We start from the raw sequence: 21,745 nt of genomic DNA on the forward strand, positions 1-21,745 counted from the left end.
TCTTTGCTACCTGGTTAAATAAAGGTGAAAAAAAAAAAATAATCACTAGCAACAATTTAGCTTTTGCAACGAGACCATTAAATATATTTAAGACAATGGTATAAGAGAGTGTAGTTCTGTTCAGTTTGGACTTCAGTTTATCGCTAACCTTATCACAGGGACTTTGAAGCACTACAGCTGCATGCTAATCTTGGAATAAACTGACGATAGCAAATATTCCATCTTTGACGACGCCACATAAATGGAATAGGTACTAGCTAGCTTGATAGTTAATGTTTGCTTTAGTTTGCACGTTAGCTCTGCAAATTCAGCTAGTGTGTGAACCCTGCAACATTAGAAAAATATATACATTGCTATGGCGCAATTGACTGAATTACCTCACGTCAGTTACGTACATGTGCCTTTCGGACAGTAGATACGAACCCTCTATTACCTTGCAAGCTAAAGAACTGGCAGTGGATCAAACCATCGTGAGGCAAAGGGCGGGGGGGTCGCAATCTTGTGAAACTTAAAAACGCGCTATTAAGTGTCTATAATCAGCACAAGTGCTTTCATTGCGTATTATTAATATTATTGAAATTACATAGTTATGTTTACAGTGATATATTGGGGGGGACAAGTCATATTTTTCCCAGGATGGGGGGGGTCGTGTCCCCCCCGTCCCCCCTGGGATTTCCGCCTATGCCCACATCCACACCCACACATAGAGTAGAGAGAAATGGTTGCAGTTTTTAATATGATATCTGTGGGAGAGGGGGGGGGGACCCCGGTCGTTAATTCAACCATGATTACTATAAGTTTAGATAGCTGGCCGCTAGACTAATTTACCTATCTAAAAAAATGTTAGCTGACATGGGCTATTTGAGTGACTGTCAGTGACTGATGTAACGGATGTGAAATGGCTAGCTAGTTAGCGGGTGCGCGCTAGTAGCATTTCAATCAGTTACGTCACTTGCTCTGAGACATTAAGTAGGGTTGCCCCTTGCTCTGCAAGGGCCGCGGCTTTTGTGGAGCGATGGGTAACGACGCTTCGTGGGCGACCGTTGTTGATGTGTGCAGAGGGTCCCTGGTTCACGCCCGTGTCGGGGCGAGGGTACGACGTAAAGTTATACTGTTACACTGACATCACGAGAGAAAAACTGCTAATGCACAAGCAAAGTTTGAAATTGCACCTTGTGTATTCTACTATTCTAACCCTCAAAAACATATATATGTTTTTTTCTTTGGAAATTGATCCGCGGGCCATTCCTGATTTACATTATTATTAGTTATCCTTGAAACACACCATTCAAAGAATCTGCATTTAACCTATATCAGACTACAGCAGATTACAGCCCACTGCCTATTGCCCACCACGCCAAGTCTGTGACAGCCATTTGCCATTCCCTGGCCCGCCTGTTTTCCACTTTACTAAGGTTTTTATTCCTGTCCGGTGATGTCATGCCGTTGCCTGCATTATCCAGCTAAGATGTAGTTTCCATTATTAAATCCCCACTTTACCCTTGAACAACTGGCTGAATGTTCTGCTCCTCCTCTCCATGACAGACGCGGGAGGGAGGCCGCTTACTTCTATCCACATGCTTCCAGAGCCAGTTTTTTATCCAACCAGAGACTGGGCCGACCGAAGCTCGGAGGTGGAGGCGGACACGCGCACCGACGAGATGCCGCACCCGACGGGGTAAGAAGAAACGACTACCAAAGGCAGAGGGACTCACGGGACTGAGTGTCTTCAATTTATCAAGCAAGATATTGAGCCCTGCCCATGTCTCCTTGCTTAGTAAAGGGTTATATTTTGTGCCTACAACTCAGTGCAACGATTTCGATGTTAAGGTAGACATGTTTAAGTTTTTAATAAAACATCCGTTTAAGGGGAATACTTTAGCTCTTCTAATCGTGATATTTCCACTGAACATGTAGGTTGCTCACCTGCACATACCCCGACTCCTTTTAGAAGTACGAGTTATTTTGTACCATCATTACAATCGCAATCCCTCTATTGAGACATTTTGCAGACTCGTTGAATAATATGTTGTTCATCTCCTTAAGAACAAACAGGAGTACATATCTTTCCATAATTTACCTAAGGATGAAAAACAAGCTTTGCTTGATTTACAATCCGATGCCTCAGTCCTTACCCGCCCTGCTGATAAGGGTGGGTCGGTTGTACTCTTGGATAGAACTGTTTATGTAAATGAGTGTTATAGACAACTGCCAGACAACATCTTTTACAAGAAACTCAGATGGGACGCCACCGCCCAATTTCAGAACACTATCTTTACTGTCCTAGATGGGTATTTAAGTTCTGGTCAGATATCCAAAAAAGAATACGACTTTTTGGTTATTCAACACCCTAAAATTGCTACTTTCTATACTTTGCCGAAATTACACAAGAATGTTACAAAACCTCCAGCCCTATTGTAGCGAGCATTGATGCAGTAACGGCCCCTCTATTTACTTTTTTATTAGACCACTCGCAGAACACCTCCCCGCCTTTGTAAAGGACACCAGCATTATGATCTCTATTACTGAATTTCTTAATACTTTGTTTGTTACTTTTGACGTTGAGTCGTTATACACGAATATTCCACACGAGGGCGGTATTGAAGCTATGGAACATTTTCTTCTGCAACGTAACCCTAATGAACTACCTTCCAGTGCATGCATTATAACATTGGCTGAAATAGTACTCACACACACACAACTACTTCATGTTTCTAAATTATTTCTTTATTCAGACGAAGGTTACTGGTATGGGATCCCCCATGTCTCCGAACTATGCTAATTTATATGTGGGTTACATGGAGAAACAGTCCATTTTCAATCCTCTCAAAAATGTTTTCTTGCCTAACATCATTATTTGGAAACGGTATATTGATGATATTTTTGTTCTATGGAGGGGTGATGAAAAACAGCTCCAGGCATTCCATGCTTTTCTGAACTTTTTTTTCTGAGCATCTGAGATTTACTATGCAATCTGACACACGTCAAATCAGTTTCCTTGATCTTCTGATCTTGTGTGAGGATAACGTTCTATACACTGATCTTTACAGGAAACCTACTGATCGTTTGTTGAGGGCTGATAGTTGTCCCTTAAAAAAACAGTTTGCCCTACAGCCAATTCTGTCGAATCAAAAGAATTAGCAAAAAACAATCAGATTTCGACAGAAATATGGCTGAGACGCAAAGAAAATTCAAGGAGAGGGGGTACAAAAATGGTCAGATTAATACTGCCATTGAGAACATTCAAAACAAACCGAGACAGGATCTTTTTCAAGGTCAGTCTTGCAAAAAGAAGCATTCTTGCGTTCTAACTACCCGCTATTCAAAGTCCTCTGAACAAATCAAGGGAATCGTTCAAACATTGGCACATTCTAAGATCCGATGACAGTATCGGTAATGTGTTTTCGGACCCTCCCTTGATCGTATTCTCACGGGGCAGAAACCTCAGAGATTAACTGGTAAACTCTGATTTACCACCCCAAGATATCCCTGCACAACGTGTATTTGCTCCCCTACTGGATGGAAACTGTGCTCAATGTAATGGCACTTATAAATGTAGATCCTTCAAACACCCCCAAACAGGGAAACAGATCCCAATTAAAGGTGTTATCACGTGCTCCACTAAGGCAGTTATTTATCTTATAACTTGTCCTTGTGGTAAAAATTATTTGGGTAAAACAAAGAGTGAATTAAAAGTACGAATCTCGGAGCATCGTAGCACCATTAGGTGCAAAAACTCGATTTACCAGTTGCGGCCCACTTTTTGGAAGCAAACAACTCGATCCGTCACTACGTTATATCGGCATCAAACATGTCACCCTCCCTAGGAAAGGGGGTGACCTCGACAATTTATTGTTAAAACGAGAGGCTGCATGGATCTTTAATTTAATGACTCTTGCTCCCTTCGGTCTCAACGTAGACTTTGATCTGAAGCTATTATTGTGATTTTGCTATTGTACATGTTTGTATGCCTATGTAGCCAAATTGTATCTATGATAGTATGCTATTTATTCATGTTTTTGGTATGTTATTTTTTATATCCGAGACTTAACCAATGATATCAGGCCACACCCGGCCATGATTACAGACACCTGTGTGTGTCCTTTGGTACCATATAAACGAGTCACCCCGCAGCGTTTGTCATTATACCCTGATGAAGACAGCTTGTCTGTACAAACATTAGTCATTAGGTTATTCAATTATTGCATCTGAGCTCCTGGAGTGTACCGGCTCTCCTTTAATTTTTCAAGTGTTCTACTCCGCTAGCCATCATTATAAAGAAAGCGTTTGCCCTTTATGGAACTAAACATTAACTTGGATCATTATCAGGGAGAAACAATTGACAAACAAATTCCTGTTCTTCCAACACTGCCATTCACAGGATCTATTGCATAGACGCTGTCTTCATGTCACTCGAGAAACACAGGAAATCTTCACATGCTAGTTTCACATGTGAGTCTGAGGAATATGATCATGATAGTCAGTGGCAGTCATTTCAACATCCAGACATTATTGAGTTCCTCCCTAGTTGAGAGCGATAGGCTGTGGCTCATTGAGAGAAAAGAGCACTCATCATGTTCAAACATGTGACACCACAACAGGGGAGAAGATGAAATGATAAGAGCCAGGGAAAATGGGTAATTATGGAGTTGCCAGAGTACATGCCTTTCATTTGTGTCATGTACAAGTCCCCTGCCTGTCACGCCCTGGCCTTAGTTATCTTTGTTTTCTTTATTATTTTAGTTAGGTCAGGGTGTGACATGGGGGATGTTTGTGTGTTTTTGTCTAGTCGAGGGTGTTTGTATTGTCTAGGGGGTTTTGGTAGAGTTTATGGGGTTGTGTTCAGTGTAGGTGTTTAGGTATTTCTATGGTTGCCTGAGTGGTTCTCAATCAGAGACAGCTGTCTATCGTTGTCTCTGATTGGGAGCCATATTTAAGGCAGCCATAGGCATTAGGCAGGTTGTGGGTAATTGTCTATGTCTAAACGTTAGTAGCGTGTGTCTGCACTTTGGTTTTGTAGCTTCTCGGTTGTTTGTTTTTTTGTTAGTTTGTAAAAGTGTTTTGTGTTCATCTTCTCTCAATAGAAAGGAAGATGTATTCGTATCATGCTGGGCCTTGGTCCACTCTTTCACCAGAAGACGATTGTGACACTGCCATGTTATTTATCTGTTGCTTTTGTCTGGCCAGCTTAGCCCCAGCCAGCTCTCCCCTGTTGGCATCCCCATGCCAGATGAATGATTGGGTGGCAGAGAGAATTTGCATTTCTTTAGAACTGGGGGCATTTGGTGGTGTTTTGCAACTGTAGTGTCTCAGGGGGAAGGCAAGTGGATTTACAGCTTAGCAATATTCCCACGTCATTGTTGGGAATCTGATTGTTGAAAACGTAATGTAAAGCAAAAATACATGTACACACACACACTTTCTAAGGAGTTGTCTGCACGATAACTTTGGGCTTAGGTTGACTTATTGTACATCCCTCTTGATATTTGAGTCCCTCTGATACATTTGACAATTAGCCTTCACTTTATGTCTGTATGTTGTGTTATGGGCTTCTATATGACTTATTACCACTGTTTCCATAATATAAGGTTCTCACCGTGCAAATAAACAGAGCGAGAGGGAGAGTGAGCGAATGCAGTTACTCAGCTATCACAAAGAGCAACTCCTCCTTCTGAGCTTGGACTCCACCCCATGATCTAGTTCCCTCCCCCCCTGCAGATGACAGTTATATTACCCTGCTAGTGCAGTGCCTGCGGGTTCACAACATCGCAGACGACAGCAACAGCCTGCCTGCACTCAGGGTTCACTACGCTACAGACAGGTGTGATTGCATCTGAATGAGATGACTGACACAACTCATTATTAAACCAGCCTTTGTAGATGATCCTGAGCTCTGTGCCAGCTGCCTCTCAGTCTTCAGCCTTCTGTTCCACTCTCAGATCTTTAGTGGCAACTTGAGAGTGCACTGCTGTGTTGGACTTGTATCCGTGGTGATATGTTAGGGTAAGGTCTGCATTGGAATAGCAGCCATGGAAAGAAGCATGAATTTTGATGAGATTCTTTCTCATATTGGGGGCTTTGGCAAGTTCCAGAAGAACCTGTATGTGTGGATTTGCCTCCCCCAGATCCTGCTGGCGTTCCACATGCTGATATCCGTATTCACAGGGGCCGTCCCCCCTCATCTCTGTCGCTCCACCAACACCACCTGGCCCTTGACCGCCAGCTCATACCCTCCCAATTTAAACTTCAGCCTGGTGACCGGCCCAGACGGTGACCCTGGCCGGTCCTGCTCTGCCCCTGGGGGGATCCCTGGCACCCCGCTGGCTCAGCTGAATCACAGCACCGCCCTGACCCTTAGTGACAGCCACGCCACTGAGGGTTGCCAAGGGGGATGGGAATTCAGCAAGGAGACCTTCCACAGCACCGTGGCAACCGAGGTGAGTAAGAGACACGGCAGGAAAATGGACTTGGCAGGCAGGGCAGGCTCTCGCTCTGTCTGTCTGTCTGGGGGGTTGAAATGTGATGAACACCTTCTGGTCCCACATTCTCACATGAATTGAAGCCATTCTGCAGTTGGTTATGTGGAACTCATTTTTCCCTGGAAGCATTTTTACAGCTATGTAACTGTGTAGTGGTGGTGATATCTGAACCTGATCTAGGCTGGGCTGCGGGAGAGTGGAGGGTTGTGAGATGGACTCCTGTGGTGCAGGCATCTCTCTCTCTCTCTCTCTCTCTCTCTCCTTTTCTCTCTCTCTCTCCTTTTCTTTCTCTCTAAAGCCTGGCCAGTGAAGTTCATTCCCCCCATGACCCACTAGTAAACAGTATGTGGATCAGGGTTGGGTGGGGGGATACTTGAATGAACTGATTGGGTCTAGTGCATCTTGAGGGACCTTCACACAGCGACACTAACCATAGTGGAATGGTCCCAGCCCGCAGAACATGTTGAAGGTTTTTGATTTACAAACACTGACCTAGGATTGCCCGTTCTTAATGTCTTAATTTATTGTATTTTATTTTTGTGTGTGGGGGGGGGGGTATGTGTGTATTGTTATTGCATTGCTATATATTGCTGCATTGTTGGGGCGAGAAACATGAGCATTTCACTGCACCTGCGATAACGTCTGCAGAACTGTGTACGCAACCAATAAACTTTGATTTGATCAGACCTCCACCGGGAGGCCGACTGTTAGAGGCTGTCTACACAGTAGGATGTAAGACAACTCATGACCCGTTCGTTTACATTCCACAGGGTGTGGTTCCACCTCAAAAAGATTGACACCCACCATCTCAGATTCTTCTCAGTTTGTAGTATAGAATTATGTAGAAGCAGAGAGAACAGTCTATGGCTAGGGTGGCTGGAGCCTTTGACAATTTTCAGGGCCTTCCTCTGACACCGCCTGGTATAGAGGTCCTGGGTGGCAGGAAGCTTGGCCCCAGTGATGTACTGGGCCGTTTGCACTACCCTCTGTAGTGCCTTGCGGTCGGAGGCCGATTAGTGTCCATGCCAGGCAGTGATGCAACCAGTCAGGATGCTCGATGCTGCAGCTGTAGCACCTTTTGAGGATCTGAGGACCCATGCCAAATCTTTTCAGTCTCCTGAGGGGGAATAGGTTTTGTTGTGCCCGCTTCACAACTGTCATGGTTTGCTTGGACCATGTTAGTTTGTTGGTGATGTGGACACCAAGGAACTTGAAGCTCTCAACCTGCTCCACTAGAGCCCTGTAGATGAGAATGGGGGCGTGCTTGGTCCTCTTTTTCCTTTAGTCCACAATCATCTCCTTTGTTTTGATCACGTTGAGGGAGAGGTTGTTGTCCCGGCACCGCACGGCCAGGTCTCTGACCTCCTCCCTATAGGCTGTCTCGTTGTTGTCGGTGATCAGGCATACCACTGTTGTGTCATTGACTAATTTAATGATGGTGTTGGAGTCGTGCCTGGCCATGCAGTCATGAGTGAACAGGGAGTAGAGGAGGGGGCTGAGCACGCATCACTGAGGGGCCCATGTGTTGAGGATCAGCTTGGCGGATGTGTTGTTACCTACCCTTACCACCTGGGGGGGTGGGGGGGGCGGGGCGGTCATCAGGAAGTCCAGTATCCAGTTGCAGAAGGAGGTGTTTAGTCCCAGACCAGCCTTCATGGCTATAGACGTGAGTGCTACGGGTCGGTAGTCATTTAGGCAGGTTACCTTAGTGTTCTTGGGCACAGGCACTATGGTGGTCTGCTTAAAACATGTTGGTATTACAGACTCGGACAGGGAGAGGTTGAAAATGTCAGTGAAGACACTTGCTAGTTGGTCAGCGCATGCTCGCAGTACACATCCTGGTAATCTGTCTGGCCCTGCGGCCTTGTGAATGTTGACCTGGCTAAAGGTCTTACTCACATCGGCTGCGGAGGGTGTGATCACACAGTCTTCCGGTACAGCTGGTGCTCTCATGCATGTTCCAGTGTTATTTGCCACGAAGCGAGCATAGAAGTAGTTTAGCTCGTCTGGTAGGCTCGTGTCACTGGGCAGCTCTCGGCTGTGCTTCCCTTTGTAGTCTGTAATGGTTTGCAGACCCTGCCACATCCAACGAGCGTCGGAGCCGGTGTAGTGCGACTTGATCTTAGTCCTGTATTGACAATTTGCCTGTTTGATGGTTCGTCGGACGGTAAAGCGGGATTTTATATAAGCTTCTGGGTTAGAGTCCCGCTCCTTGAAAACAGCAGCTCTAGCCTTTAGCTCAGTGCAGATGCTGCCTGTAATCCATGGTTTCTGGTTGGGGTATGTACGCACGGTCACTGTGGGGACGACGTCATCGATGCACTTATTGATGAAGCCAATGACAGATGTGGTGTACTCCTCAATGCCATTGGAGATGCCACTGTCCCTGCTACTGCCACACCATTTTATCCAGCTGGTCTTGTGTTTCAATGGATTACAACATTTTCTTTGGAACTTTGGGTAGAAAACCAATAGCTTTTGCTCATGATGAAAATAAAATGTTTGGACATCCTCACAATTCAAGCCAGTCCTCCATGAAAGTAATTCAGTTTGTCCTTCTCTTAGGCTTAATCTGTGTCCAGGAAATGGCTGCTCTGTGTGTGGTTTATTCCCTTCACAAAAGTTCTGGATTAGTTAGACCATTCTTGGTGAACAAGCAAACCATTATTCTACAGCCGTTCTAATGGTTTTAATGGTCTGGATATAGTCCCAAACAAATACCCAGCTAGCACATAACGTTCTGAGAACCAGATGTTTCTTAGAGCTTGGTGAGAGTGTGGTTGTCCTATGGTTATTTTGTATATAACCTTCCCACAACATTCTGGGAATGTTGCAGCATAGTTGCTTGGCTTTGGAACATTCTCAGCACATATTGAGGAACTATCTTCTATCTTGTTAAGTGTGTTGGCCACTAATTGGCCACACCTGATCTTAATGAGTGCTAGTTTCCTTTGAAATGGGGTCTGTTTGAGTTGACTAAAATTAACAGGTTTGTATGAATAAAAGAAAACATGACATGTTAGCTCCATACTGGTGGAGCAGTGAACTAATTCCATAGGTAGAGAACATAAGATAGTAGGTTTGAATTTCACTGATGCCGTTCCACAATAAAAAAGAAATGTGTTTGCATGATTAATGCCTAAGCAAATTAATTTATGTGTCCTAACTGTGCTTGGAGTTCATAACAGTTAACCCAAGCTATTCGTTTTATTAAAAGTCTTATTGAGACGTTCAGTGAAAGTTTTAAGGAACCTTAAAAAAAACCTATCATTTCTGTTCTCAGAACGTTCTGTTCTTATAACCTCCCAGGAAGCCTGCAGGCTGACTTCGGTCGTCAGTTGAATGTTGTTTCCTCCGACACATTGGTGTGGCTGGCTTCCGGGTTAAGTGAGCGGGTTTTAAGAAGCGTGGTTTGGCAGGTCATGTTTCAGAGGACGACTCCCTGTCGGGGAGTTGAAGCGATGAGACAAGGAAGCATGCAGACTGACTTCGTTCCCCTGCAGGCTGACTTCGGTCGTCAGTTGAACAGTGTTTCCTCCGACACATTGGTGCGGCTGGCTTCCGAGCACGTTGGGGAGTTGCAGCGATGAGATAAGATCGTACTCATGAAATTGGGGAGAAAAAGGCGGTATTTTTTATTTATTTTTTAAAATCCTCACAGGACAACTTTTAAGGAACCATAGTAAAACATTCTCAGAACCTCCCTGCAACTAAAAATGTACCTTCCCAGAAGCGGCAAAATGTTCTCTTCCGTTCTCAGAACGTTTAAAAAACGTTCAGTTGTACCGGTCAGGAAACTTGGCTTTGTTCCTAGAACCAATGGGAAACCAAAAACGTATGTTCCCACAACTTCCGAGGGTTGGCTTTCATGGTAAATGTCACCAATCACATTACATATACACTACCATTCAAAAGTTTGGGGTCACTTAGAAATGTCCTTGTTTTTGAAAGAAAAGCACCTTTTTTGTCCATTAAAATAATATCAAATTGATCAGAAATACAGTGTAAATCAATCAATCAATCAAATGTATTTATAAAGCCCTTCTTACATCAGCTGATGTCAGAAAGTGCTGTACAGAAACCCAGCCTAAAACCCCAAACAGCAAGCGATGCAGGTGTAGAAGCACGGTGGCCAGGAAAAACTCCCTAGAAAGGCCAGAACCTAGGAAGAAACCTAGAGAGCAATCAGGCTATGAGGGGTGGCCAGTCCTCTTCTGGCTGTGCCGGGTGGAGATTATAACACAACATGGCCAAGATGTTCAAATGTTCATAGATGACCAGCAGGGTCAAATAATAATAATCACAGTGGTTGTTGAGGGTACAACAGGTCAGCACCTCAGGAGTAAATGCCAGTTTGCTTTTCATAGCCAATCATTCAGAGTATCTCTACCGCTCCTGCTGTCTCTAGAGAGTTGAAAACTGCAGGTCTGAGACTGGTGGCACATCCAGTGAACAGGTCAGGGTTCCATAGCCGCAGGCAGAACAGTTGAAACTGGAGCAACAACACAGCCAGGTGGCCTGGGGACAGCAAGGAGTCATCAGGCCAGGTAGTCCTGATGCATGGTCCTAGACATTGTTAATGTTGTATATGACTATTGTAGCTGGAAACGGCAGATTTTTTATGGAATATCTACATAGGCATACAGAGGCCCATTATCAGCAACCATCACTCCTGTGTTCCAATGGCACGTTGTGTTAGCTAATCCAAGTTTATAATTTTAAAAGGCTAATTGATCATTAGAAAACCATTTTGCAGTTATGTTAGCACAGCTGAACACTGTTGTACTGATTAAAGAAGCAATAAAACTGGACTTCTTTAGACTAGTTGAGTATCTGGAGCATCAGCATTTGTGGGTTCGCCTCACAAGTCCTCTGGCAGCTTCATTAACTAGTACCCGCAAAACACCAGTCTCAACGTCAACAGTGAAAAGGCGACTCCAGGATGCTGGCCTTTTAGGCAGAGTTGCAAAGAAAAAGCCATATCTCAGACTGGCCAATAAATTTAAAAAAATAAGATGTGCAAAAGACCACAGACACAGAACTCTGACTGGAAGGCCAGCATCCCGGAGTCGACTCTTCACTGTTGAGACTGGTGTTTAGCGGGCACTATTTAATGAAGCTGCCAGTTGAGGACTTGTGAGGCGTCTGTTTCTTAAACTAGACACTAATGTACTTGTCCTCTTGCTCAGTTGTGCACCGGGGCCTCCCACTCCTCTTTCTATTCTGGTTAAGCCCAGTTTGCGCTGTTCTGTGAAGGGAGTAGTACACAGCATTGTACGATATCTTCAGTTTCTTGGAAATTTCTCGCATGGAATAGCCTTCATTTCTCAGAACAAGAATAGACTGACGAGTTTCAGAAGAAAGATCTTTGTTTCTGGCCATTTTGAGCCTGTAATCGAACCCACAAATGCTGATGCTCAAGATACTCAAATAGTCTAAAGAAGGCCAGTTTTATTGCTTCTTTAATCAGTACAACAGTTTAACGCTGTGCTAACATGATTGCAATAGGGTACATTGTACCTTGTACTTTCACACACATTTATGGTAAAGAAATACAAACTAGTGACTTCAATGGCTAACTTCTCTGAACAAGGGGGGAAAAACATCAGATTCACAGGGAATACATTACTTAGGATGAAGAAGCAATACTCCAAGCCGCAGCTCCATACTACTTGTCAGACATAGAGAACTGATACTGTATACTGGTTGTAGGGGTGAGATTGGTGGTGGGTGCGTCAGTGGATTTTGACCCTTTTATTTGATTTTCAACTAAATAATGTTGCAGGAACGCTAATCTTATCGATTTGTAAATACAGACACGATTTCAGAACAATCTAAGATGGTGGGTATCATGGCATGCTGATATTACATGGAACGACTCATTTGTTATTATTGATGTGAGAGCCATGATGGACACTTAGATGAAATCTGTTGAGAAGCATGTGCTCATAGACTTCTATAGCTCATGGGCAAAATATTTGGATACCACAGTCAAAATACAGTTACAGGGCTGTGCAATAGGTGCTTGCCAATATGACATAGCTTTTTAACTAATTTGAACCCTCTGTCCTTGACAGTGGGATCTGGTGTGTGACCACGCCAATCTAAACCATGTTGGTTCCTCAATCTACATGTTTGGTCTTCTAGTTGGCGCTGTGCTGTTTGGTTTCTTAGCTGATAAGTAAGTATAAAACAACTGTGCATTTTCCACCATGTGTTTTTTTTAAATCTCATTTAGCCTGATGATCTATGAGACATGTATTCTAGGTAGGTCACAAACTTAATGCAGGGTCATGCTAAACGAAACTCACACAAACTCAGTCCCACTTTAGATGAAGTAAAACAAAAATTGAGCTCAATGAACGCTTTGCAGCTTTTATTGATATTTACATTTGCTGGCACATTTTCTTTGTGTAACTCGGATTATTTATAGAAAGTACACAGAGAAATGTCTGCACAGACTATTTTCAGTAGAAGCAGTCTTATTCGGAGCTCTTGTAGGCCAGCCAAGTCAATAGCATTTGAAGCGTTTTAACACGGGATATTAAAGAGTGCATCTAACTTGCAGCACATTTCCCACTCACAATCAGTCCAATTCATTCTCAACACACCCGTACAGTACCGTGAGTGAGGACACCTCAAGTGAAACAGTTTCTAGTCATTTAAAAAGGTATAATCTCCCTCTTTCTTGTTTCAGGTATGGACGCAGGAACATAATACTGGTTGGTTTGACTATCCAGTCAACCTGTGGGGTCGGAGCTGCGTTCGCCCCAAATTTCTACATATATGTTTTCCTGCGCTTTGTTGTTGGAACCACTATTTCTGCTGTCATCATGAACGCATTTGTTTTAGGTCAGTCTCTCTCTCTCTCTCTCTCTCTCTCTCTCTCTCTCTCTCTCTCTCTCTCTCTCTCTCTCTCTCTCTCTCTCTCTTACACACTCACAAACACACACATACATTAAATATTCATAAAGTTATTGACTTGTGGTCTTAGCAAAATGAAGATGATAAGGTGCTGGTTTTCTACTCTCTATACTGATTTGTTCGTGGCCCAAAGGCACAGAGTGGACAGGATCAAAGCACCGCATGCTAGCTGGGATCATCACCGACTACTTCTTTGGGTTTGGCTACATCATCCTGGCAGGCCTGGCCTACCTCATCCGAGACTGGCGTAAACTCCAGCTGGCCATCTCAGCACCAGGCTTCCTCTTCATCTTCTACATCTGGTGAGTCACTGGCCAGCTGCAGTATGCCTATAGCACAGGTGTCAAACTCATTCCACGGAGGGCCGAGTGTCTGCGGGTTTTCGCTCCTCCCTTGTACTTGATTGATGAATTAACATCACTAATTAGTTAGGAACTCCCCACACCTGGTTGTCTAGGGCTTAATTGAAAGGAAAACCCAAAAACCTGCAGACACTAGGCCCTCCATGGAATGAGTTTGACACCCCTGGCCTATAGCCTGGACTACAAACTGAATATCACTCACTTTCATTATCTTCAGTAAAATGAAAGGATCATTCAGTTTGGATTCCAGGCTAGCACGCCAACCCACTAAAGGAGAATTTCAAGAGAATGAAGAGGAACTCTTTTGTCTTCAATAATCCAAGCCAGATGGGTCATGACATGCCATTTGGGAATATCTAAGTATATCTAAATTGCACGTTTGTGTGCATATTTTCCCTGATATTCTAGGACAAGTATTGGCCTACTTCCTACCTCATGGCTAAATGTAACTTCATGTTTATCTCTTGTTCCCATGGGGTCAAACTAATGCCCGTTGTCATATGTAGTTGATTATGTGTGTGGCTCAATTGAACACCTCTCCTCTACCTTCTTAGGGTCTTACCAAAGTCGGCTCGGTGGCTGATGGCCAACCAGAGGTACGAGGAGGCCATGGATCTGGTCAGGAAAGCAGCTCTAATGAACGGCAAACCCCTGCAGGAGGACATAGAGATATGTCAGGTGTGGTTTGTTGGTTATGTTGTTTTGTCCACAGGCTAATTGCTATAGAGAGAAATTCCAACAGCCTTGATAAAAGCACTTGCAAAACAACACTTCTATATGCAAGCAATGTTAAGAGCAATAGCACTATAACTTTAGTCCGTCCCCTCGCCCTGACCCGGGCGCGAACCAGGGACCCTCTGCACACATCAACAAGTCACCCACCACTCCACAAAAGCCGCGGCCATTGCAGAGCAAGGGGAACCACTACTTCAAGGTCTCAACGCGAGTGACGTCACCGATTGAAACGCTATTAGCGCGCACCACCGCTAACTAGCTAGCCATTTCACATCGGTTACACTCAGCCCCCTTTCGACCTCCTCCTTTTCCGCAGCAACCAGTGATCCGGTCAACAGCATCAATGTAACAGTATAACTTTTCAATGTAACAGTATAATTTTAGTCCGTCCCCTCGCCCCGACCCGACCGCGAACCAGGGACCCTCTGCACACATCAACAACAGTCACCCACGAAGCATCGTACCCATCACTCCACAAAAGCCGCGCCCTTGCAGAGCAAGGGGAACCACTACTTCAAGGTCTCAAAGCGAGTGACGTCACCGATTGAAACGCTATTAGCGCACACCACCGCTAACTAGCTAGCCATTTCACATCGGTTACACATGTTAAATTGCTTTGCATGTTTTCCCTATACTGTAAGGCATGCAGTGGGGCATGAACATTATATAAATTGCATTGGTGTGCTTATCGCTTTGATGAGCTCATTCCTTTACTTATAACCATCACTGTGAAATGCTCATGGCTAATCTGCTCTTGTTATTTTCCAGGGGTACAAAGACATGGTGAAGATGGAGAAGAGGACAAAACACACAGTCATTGACCTGGTCCGAACTCCAAAAATGAGGAGGAGCTCATTGATCATGTTTTACCTGTGGTGAGTGTCCTGCCATTCTTTTCACAGTTCACAAATTGCTTGTGAAGTTGACAGCGATTAAGCCTCAAATACAATCTGTCATCGAGGGAGAAATAGACGTACAGTAGATCTTTGTCAGGACACGTGCCTCTTGGGGGCAGGCAAGCATTTATCACATCATCAACTGTTTCAATTAGGTTTCTGCCCGAACACTCGCGCGTCAGTCGAACACACTCTAATCTTCATCTACTCTTTTTATTATGGGTTGATCACTTGATGTGCTATGCCAATGGAGTTTGCAGAATTATTCACTGACCAATCTTCTCAAGGCCTCTTTAGGTCCCTGTGCTTGTTGTGTACGCCATTCAAAATGCAGTGTGTCCACTCACCGAGGTGACACGGGAGGATTAGTATTCGAATGTGAATACTTTACGTAGCTTACCAGGCCATGAGAAATGAGAAGAGAAATTGCCAATAGACGTAACTTTTTCACTATTGTGAAATGTTGTGTTATATTCCATATCCAGTCCAAGTTAGAGGAGGCCTTCTTTGTACTTTTACTCTGGTAGAAAAGTCCCTTGATTATGCCAGGGTTGTATTACCCTGTCTGTGGCTAGAGAGAGACGTTCTTCTAATTTCCTATTCATTGCAACATTAACCTCTCATCTCTCACCCTGTGTACTGTAGCTCTCTATTCTGCATGGTAGACTTGTGGCAAACCAGAGGAAGAAGGAAGTCCTTGTTTCACTGCTGTGACAGTAGTGTGTTATTAACCCCTTCTTTGCCTCATCAGTGTTTCCCCTACCATTCCATCTCTGCCTGTCCAGGTTTGTCAACGTGCTGGTCTACTACGGCCTGTCCCTAAACATCTCTGACTTTGGGATGAGCATCTACCTGACCCAGCTGATCTTTGGCCTGGTGGAGATGCCTGCTCGCACCATCACTCTCTTCACCCTCAACCGCTCCAGGAGGATATCCCAGATAGCCTTCCTCGTTGTGGGAGGCCTAGCCTGCCTGCTCACTGTCTTCATTCCCGATGGTACGGAGCTTTCCAGAGAAAACTCTGCTGCCTTTTAATGTGCCTTTTAAAGTATTGTTTCTAAACATCCTGAGGTACATGATCAGTTATAGTATCCCCCTGGCACTGAAAATACTTCAGTTGGCTGAAGTTATTGACATTGAATGATGCCATTGTTGTGTTGTTTTATAACCCTGTTTATTAGGGTTTAGCTAGAGTCAATGGAAAGTCTTTGTGAAACTGAAAAAGGTATTCAAGCCACAATATTTATTTGTAGATACCAAGCTCCTTTTGTAATAGCCAGAGTTTGTCACCGACGTAACCTCCTGGATGTGGATTAAGAGTTGTTAAAGAACTCCCACCTTCCCTCAGGGAAGTCATGTCAGTCTCACACTCGAGGCCACTACCTTAGGTGTTTACGGTATCCAGTTGGAATGCGGTGGATTGATCCACAGAGATGTAGACTTGAGTTGCAGGTGCTATACATATACACAGCCCAGCTCTTTACCCCTTTAACGTCTAACCCCATCACTTCTCTCTCTCTCTCACACACACACTCAGATCTCTCCATTGTTAGAACAGTCCTGGCCATGGTGGGAAAGTTTGGGATCACCGCCTCCCTGTCCATAGTCTACGTCTATTCAGCAGAGGTTTTCCCTACTGTCATAAGGTGAGCGTCTGGTCAATAGGGCTCCGGTCAAAAGTAGTGTTCTGATCACTAATATGGACTGCTGATGTCTGGGCGTGTTTCCAGCAGAGTCAAACAGGTGTAGATCATGAGGTCACAAAATGAGTCTAACCATCTTTGGAGTTGTTTAAATAATCCTCTCCGCTACTCAGTCAGTATCTCTGTGACCTTTCTTTTGTTCGTGGAGAGGGGGCTGAGGTATTTCGTGAGCAAGATAACTGGCATCAGTGTGTAACAGTGTGTAACTTGTGGCATCAGTGTGTAACATTGCAATAGCCAACTTGGGCTCAGTAGATTTCTGTTAGGGTCAGCGCAAGCTTCTGATAAGGTTTGAGACAACTGCTCAAGAGGGTTTTGACTGTATTAACAATCCTCTTTCATTGTATTCTGTTTTCGATATGCAAAGTTATTAATTTGCCTTGATGTAAACAACCACAGTAAGTACTGTAATTGCTTTGGGATGTTGGCGAGACTAATCTTGATCCACAGTCTTTATTACAGCACTTTAAATATAACGTTGTGACGTTAGTTTGGCTGAACAAGTCTCCAATGTGATCCTCAGGCAGAGTGGGATCGGTATGGGCTCCATGTGTGCCCGGGCAGGGGGAGTCCTGGCCCCAATCATCTACCTGTTGAGGGGTGTCAGTAAGAAGGCTCCTATGGTTCTGTTTGGTCTGTGTACTCTGCTAGGGGCAGCCCTCACCCTGCTGCTGCCTGAGACAGTCCACCAGCCCCTGGCTGACACCATCCAGGATGTGGAGGGATACAGCATCAGGTCTTTACCCTCTTTTGTCTACTGAAGGCGAAGAGAGAGGGAATATTCTATTATATAGTATTTAACACTTTAAATTCCTTAGTATTTATCTTTTAATATTATACTCTGGAGATACAGCCTTGAAACCAGGGATGAACATCTAATCCTGGGTTAGTAGCCATTTCAACCTTTATTATTGTACTATACCTATTATTATAAACTGGGTGGTTCGAGCCCTGAATGCTGATTGGTTGACAGCTGTGGCATGTCAGACCGTATACCACAGGTATGACAAATATATTTTTTTTACTGCTCTAATTACGTTGGTAACCAGTTTATAATAGCAATAAGGCACCTCAGGGTTTGTGGTATATGGCCAATATAGGCACAGGCACAGGTTGTGTAGTGATTAAGAACAGCCCTTAGCCATGGTATATTGGCCATATACCACACCCCCTCGTGCCTTATTGCTTAATTACGGTGCTGAACTGGTGTTATGTTCATGTGATGTTAATAGTAATCCAAGGATATCCCCTTGTCTCTTCTAGTGAGGACTCAGAGGAAGGGAACATGAAACCAGACCTCTATGAGGAATGTGAAACAAGGAACCCAGACATCATAAACTGAAGAACTTGGGAGTGGGACAAGCCACCAGTCCGCACTGATACTTTGAGACCTGTGGTACTGTCTTCTGGATGACTTCTATGCGGAAAGACCATTAGCCCAAGGAACTCAACTGTGCATTGTAAGCTATCTGCTAAGAGCGCTTGAACATACATAAGACAATGATGTCACTTAACTGACATGTTGACACAGTTTTGCTTTATATTTCCAAAATGTTCTTTTGTTGTGAGAAGATGTACAGTGTATAGATGTGTATGGTGACTATCAGTTCATATATTGGTTGATAATGAAGTACAGTAGTAACAGTTCATTTATGTACCAAATATCATTTCTTCGCTTCTGTATACAATGAGTGTACAAAACATTAGGCAACACCTGCTCTTTCCATGACATAGACTGACCAGGTGAATCCAAGTGAAAGCTATGATCCCTTATTGATGTCACCTGTTAAAACCACTTAAATCGGTGTAGATTAAGTGGAGGAGACAGGTTAAAGAAGGATTATGAAGCTTTGAGACATTTGAGACATGGATTGTGTATCTGTGCCATTCAGAGGTGAATAGGCAAGACAAAATATTTCAGTGCCTTTGAACGGAGTATGGTAGTAGGTGACATCCAGCCAATTTGACAAAACTGTGGGAAGCATTGGACTCAACATGGGCCTCAACATGGGCCAGCATTGCTGTGGAATGCTTTTGACACCTTGGAGAGCCCAGGCCCTGACGAATGAAGGATGTTCTTAGGACAAAAGGGGGAGCAAGTCAATATTAGGATTAGGATATTATAATGCTTTGTACACTCAGTGTATACTGCATGGACACACCTTTGTGTGGTTTGAATAGCCTTGTGCTCTTTTTATCCAAATATTTTTGCTGGGTGCCGTCCCTGTCTGTTACCTAGTAGGTCTTCCTGAGTGCCTGTCTTATCAGTTTACACACCCCTACAGTACCGCTCATACCTAACAGGTTCACCTTGAGATGTGAACTCAGTTCCAGCCAGCAAATGCCTTACTGTTCATCATGCATTGTGATTTCATATAAATACCCAAGTGTCCACACTGTGAAAGAGCAGAGAGAACCAATTATGCAAAATATCACACATATGCAAGTTGAAGAGGGAACAATTTTTTCTATTTGATAATCAACTCTGTGAATTTTGTATTTGACACTCCTAACTCTCACTTTTAGACGTGAATGTGTTTGAAGTTGTTGATCCATGATCATGATGAGTCTTTTGATGCAGTAAGTTTGACTCGTTCTTCAGCACAGCAGGCTGCTCCCCGGAATGTTTGTCAGATTACCATGTTGAATTACTAACCATCTGCGAGCGACCTTCTACCAGCCATGGAACGTCGAGGTCCCAGCGTCAACTCCAAGATGACCCAGTTACAGGTCTCTATAGGGTCAGCAGATATGCTGTGGCGTCTGTGGCGAGCCCTAATACAAGACAAGGAAGCCATTGTACAAGACAGGGATGGATGGACTGAATGATGAACCGTTATGACAGTGCCCTCTCTTCAAACACGAAGTTTACATTTCACATTACGTTATTAATACGTCTGCTGAAGGCTTTCATTCTGAGCGGTGACACTAAGTGTATGACGTAAAGGAGTTGAACGGCAGCACTAACAGCAGAGAAACGGATCCTAGTTTGTGATCTTCAACATTGGGTGGAGCAGGATAGAAAAAGTAATTTTAGGGCTGTGGTTTGGGTTGGAACTTATCATTTGTTATTACAGTGAATGATTTGACAGGTCTGAATTGTTCTGTTGTCATTGTAAGGCTTAAGAGAGAAAAGCCACAAATTCTTGTTTTGGATTAAATACAGTGTTTGCCTTGCAGTCATGTAGGCTAACCCACTGTAATATATGTTTAGTAACAGTGGTCAACAGGAGTCAGGGCTCGTTGTGTTACTGATCACTGCCACTCTCTGGAGAAAAGTGGTACTTGCTTCTATTCTGACATCAGGTGCTGTATATAGTATAAGTACTGTAACGAAGCACAAGCATTAAGATCACAGATATTGTGTTACAATATGTGCATTACCTTTGTACTGTTCTGTGCAATCAGTACTTTTATGCATACATAATACATACATACGTCTGCGTTTCAGATTTACAGAACCAAAGTACGACTGGAAAAAGAGGAATTCAACTTAATTTATATAAGATAGTTTTCTGTTTACACCATGTCCGCTATGCTGCGTGTCATTTCAAAAAGGCTTATAGCCAATGGTGAGGGGCAGCTAAGGGGTTGACTAGATGCCAGTGTTAATAGACTCCACCTCATTGTGGGGAACGACTGCGGGTTCTGTGCTCTCTAACTGACTGAGTAGCTGGCACAGGCATGTAGCATGTCTGTCAATGATTCACTGCTCATGGGGCATTAGAAAACAACTGGCATTTCAATTACTGCCATTTCAATTATAACAGAGGATTCTGAGAGGCAACAGCTGCAAGTACCCACTGACCATCCCCCCCACGACACTGACATGCAGGGAGCTCAGAGCTGTTCTACCCTTCTTTGTCTGTGAGAGCTTTGACTAAATATGTCATGGTTGTAGTGGCATTGTCTGTGGCAATGCATGTATGTAAAGTAGGCCTACTGTCATTGTAAAACGTGATGTGAAAAGATCCATTGTTTGACATTACAGAGAAGCTAGTCTGAAACAAGGGTCAAGCTGTAGCCTAAACTCTCCATAGAATATCATGCCCACACTGGCATTTGCTCTGGTATTATGCTGAGTGTCACGACTTCCGCCGAAATTGGTCCCTCTCCTTGTTCGGGCGGCGTTCGGCGGTCGAAGTCACCGACTTTCTAGCCATCGCTGATCCTCTTTTCATTTTCCTTTGATCTTGTCTTGTCACACCTGGTTAACCCTCTGTTTCCCCTTATTGTCCTTGTCGGTGATTGTTTGTTTGTAAGATATGTGCAAGTGATGTTCTTGTGTGCAACCGGTTTTCTACCCACTTGTATATTTTGGTTTTCTGAGTGTTTGAGCACTTATTAAACTGCTCCGTTTATACTAAGTTCGATCTCCTGCGCCTGACTTCCCTGCCACCAGCACGCACCCCCTTACACTGAGAATGTTTACACTAGGCCTATGCAATTACTTTCCAGACCCTTGTTTCTAGAATCAAGACATGAGATTGAAAACAGAAGTTTCATAAGTGTGACTACATTTCCATATCTGATCTCACTGGTATTCGAATAATCCAGATCTAATTCCCTGAATTCTATCAAGGTATAATTAAGCAAAAAGGTATATATACTTATGTGATGAACGGGAACTTCTCCGGTTCATACTG

The 21,745-nt window shown here is 43.9% G+C and overlaps 1 protein-coding gene across 1 annotated transcript; it reads left to right on the top strand.

The window, feature by feature from the left end:
- The first annotated feature begins 1,449 nt into the window (after window positions 1-1,449).
- LOC129825006 (solute carrier family 22 member 6-A-like) lies at window positions 1,450-21,466 on the top strand. The gene is made up of 10 exons (XM_055884639.1): window positions 1,450-6,437; window positions 12,557-12,660; window positions 13,177-13,331; window positions 13,537-13,705; window positions 14,320-14,443; window positions 15,269-15,375; window positions 16,182-16,393; window positions 16,934-17,042; window positions 17,623-17,835; window positions 18,363-21,466. The coding sequence occupies exons 1-10, from the start codon at window positions 6,030-6,032 to the stop codon at window positions 18,439-18,441; spliced, it is 1,680 nt and encodes a 559-aa protein (XP_055740614.1). The 5' UTR covers window positions 1,450-6,029; the 3' UTR covers window positions 18,442-21,466.
- The last annotated feature ends 279 nt before the right edge of the window (window positions 21,467-21,745 follow it).

Source organism: Salvelinus fontinalis, chromosome 27, assembly GCF_029448725.1.
Source record: "Salvelinus fontinalis isolate EN_2023a chromosome 27, ASM2944872v1, whole genome shotgun sequence".
Lineage (NCBI taxonomy): Eukaryota > Metazoa > Chordata > Actinopteri > Salmoniformes > Salmonidae > Salvelinus > Salvelinus fontinalis.